General features: G+C 38.6%; 1 protein-coding gene across 1 annotated transcript; it reads right to left on the reverse strand.

The window, feature by feature from the left end:
• Nucleotides 1-215: 215 nt before the first annotated feature.
• Nucleotides 216-1,357, reverse strand: LOC115588456 (trace amine-associated receptor 13c-like). Its single transcript, XM_030429073.1, has 2 exons — nt 1,188-1,357; nt 216-1,026 (listed from the first exon to the last, which is right to left on the reverse strand). Exons 1-2 carry the CDS (start codon nt 1,355-1,357, stop codon nt 216-218), a joined length of 981 nt encoding a protein of 326 aa, XP_030284933.1.
• Nucleotides 1,358-2,153: the final 796 nt, after the last annotated feature.

The raw sequence follows: 2,153 nt of genomic DNA on the forward strand, positions 1-2,153 counted from the left end.
TAAATCCATGAGATGCTGCTTTGAAAGAAAAATACAAAACAAATTAACAAACCTTAAGTAGGTTCTTTTCTCCACTCAGTAAGCAATATAAACACATAGATAAGATTAGCAGCATTTAATTTTTTTTTTAACTTTACTGTCATATTATTTCTCCATGACAGAGTACATTTATCATTCATGCTGAGGGCCTAATTTCAGGCCCATGTCGAGTTTTTCTATAGTATATTCAACTCACTGGAGTCAGGCTGCAGTATCTTAAATGTAACTAGGAGCTTAATTGATTTTCTTAACCAGGGATAGCAAAAGGCATAAACCACAGGATTTAGACAGGAGTTAAAATAATACAAACATAAAACAAAGGCAGCAGATGAATCATTGAGCAAGTTATCTTGGCCTGTAAGTTCAACACAATAATATGGACAGAGACATATTAGAAACAAAACTACAACAACACCAAGAGTCCTGGCTGCTTTCATTTCAGATTTCTTTGCAGTTACTTTCCCTGATTGTGTGACAGCTGCAATATGAGACCGCATGGCACGAGCCTGAGACACAGCCACTACAAATATTCTCATATACAAAACAACAATAACAGTAATGGGAACAATGAAGGAAAAAGTGAGATCTACAAGTCCAGCTATGTAGTTAATGAAAAATATACACTCCCCAATGCAGGAGTGATACCTGCCTGGTTGTTGCAATACATCCTTCAGGATCAGACCTTGAAAAATTACAGAGCAGATCCAACACAGACAAACACACACCTGAACTCTTTTTTGTGTGATTTCACTGGAGTAATGCAGAGGATGACAAATAGCCACATAGCGGTCAACAGATATGAGCACCATAGATCCTACGGAAGCTGAGGCAATAACATATCCTAGATAATCATACAGAGTACACATGAGGTCACCGAGGAACCAGCAGCCGTCTATGAGCATAACTGAAAAGAACATGTAGAGGCCCACGGAGAAATCTGAGACAGCCAGAGAAAGGATGAGGAGGTTGGTGGGGGTGTGGAGCTGCCTGGAGAGGAAGAATAGCATACATTTATCATATCAATCAACATTCAGAGAACAGCAGATTGAGCACATGACTGAAATATGACCAGATCACTATTTTTCACAGTTTAAATGTCAATGCTTTTTACTACTCTATATTAGTTTAATAAATTAGTGAATGTCTACTTGAAGTGGGAGATAGAGATGATGACCAGCAGGTTAAGTGCTGCAGTGAGCAGAGAGCCGAAGGAAAGCAGAATGTAAATCATGGTGTCAAATTGAGGACGTATTGGCTTCCTGCAGGAACTGTTGAGGAGTTGTGGAAAACAGAGTTCAGTTTCCTCTAAGGTTTTCATCACCAGAGAGAGGAGAACCTGCTGAGCTCTGGCAGCTTTTTGAACAAAGCTTTCCGTCATACAATTTATCACTATCCTTCCAGCCAAGCCCTCCTTCCTCCTCACCTCTGCTGCTTTGTTCCTCTCCATAGAGATTTAAGTATAATGCCTTCTTTGTTCATCTTCCTCAATGTTGGTGACTTTGGTTCATGATTATCTCCAGCTTTGGCCATCTGCCAGATGTCACAGGACAAAGTTGGCTGAGCTAAAGTGGTAAATGTTGCTCTTTGTGAGAGTACATTTTTGAGCTAACCTTTGTGCACTTGGGATTATCCAAACTGGTAGAAATCCCATGAATTTGTTCCTAATCCTGGAAATGTATGTAAAACGATCCCAAAACACTAAATTAAAGCTGTTGGTAATCTATTTGGAACCAGTGGGATGAGAACAGAGAAATATGTCCTTACTAAGGACAATATAATTTACATAACCTGCAGCAACCCTCCAGCAGCAGAAACCAGCAGAAACAATATGTGTATCCCTACATTAACATGTACATGTTTGCACAAGGAACAGCTGATTAACTTCACTGATTATTTAAAACTCCTTGACTGCAAAGAGTTTCTAATTATAGCTTTTAGCTTCCCATGACGTATGATACAGTATAGGGCTGCACGATATTGGAAAAAACTGATGTTGCGATTTTTTTTAACCCTATGATATACACTACTCACAATAAGTTAGGGATATTGTTATTTAAATGAGTGCTTTTCCTATTTGGTCTGAATTTTAATGAAATAAGTAAAAGTTCCCTTTG

This window comes from Sparus aurata, chromosome 9, assembly GCF_900880675.1.
Source record: "Sparus aurata chromosome 9, fSpaAur1.1, whole genome shotgun sequence".
Taxonomy (NCBI): domain Eukaryota; kingdom Metazoa; phylum Chordata; class Actinopteri; order Spariformes; family Sparidae; genus Sparus; species Sparus aurata.

Excerpts from the sequence above, each read along its gene's own strand:
- LOC115588456 (XM_030429073.1), bottom strand. The coding sequence starts at position 1,357 with ATGAAAACCTTAGAGGAAACTGAACTCTGTTTTCCACAACTCCTCAAC. Across the intron at positions 1,027-1,187 it reads ATCTCTATCTCCCACTTCAA|GCAGCTCCACACCCCCACCA; the intron begins GTAGACATTCAC and ends CTTCCTCTCCAG.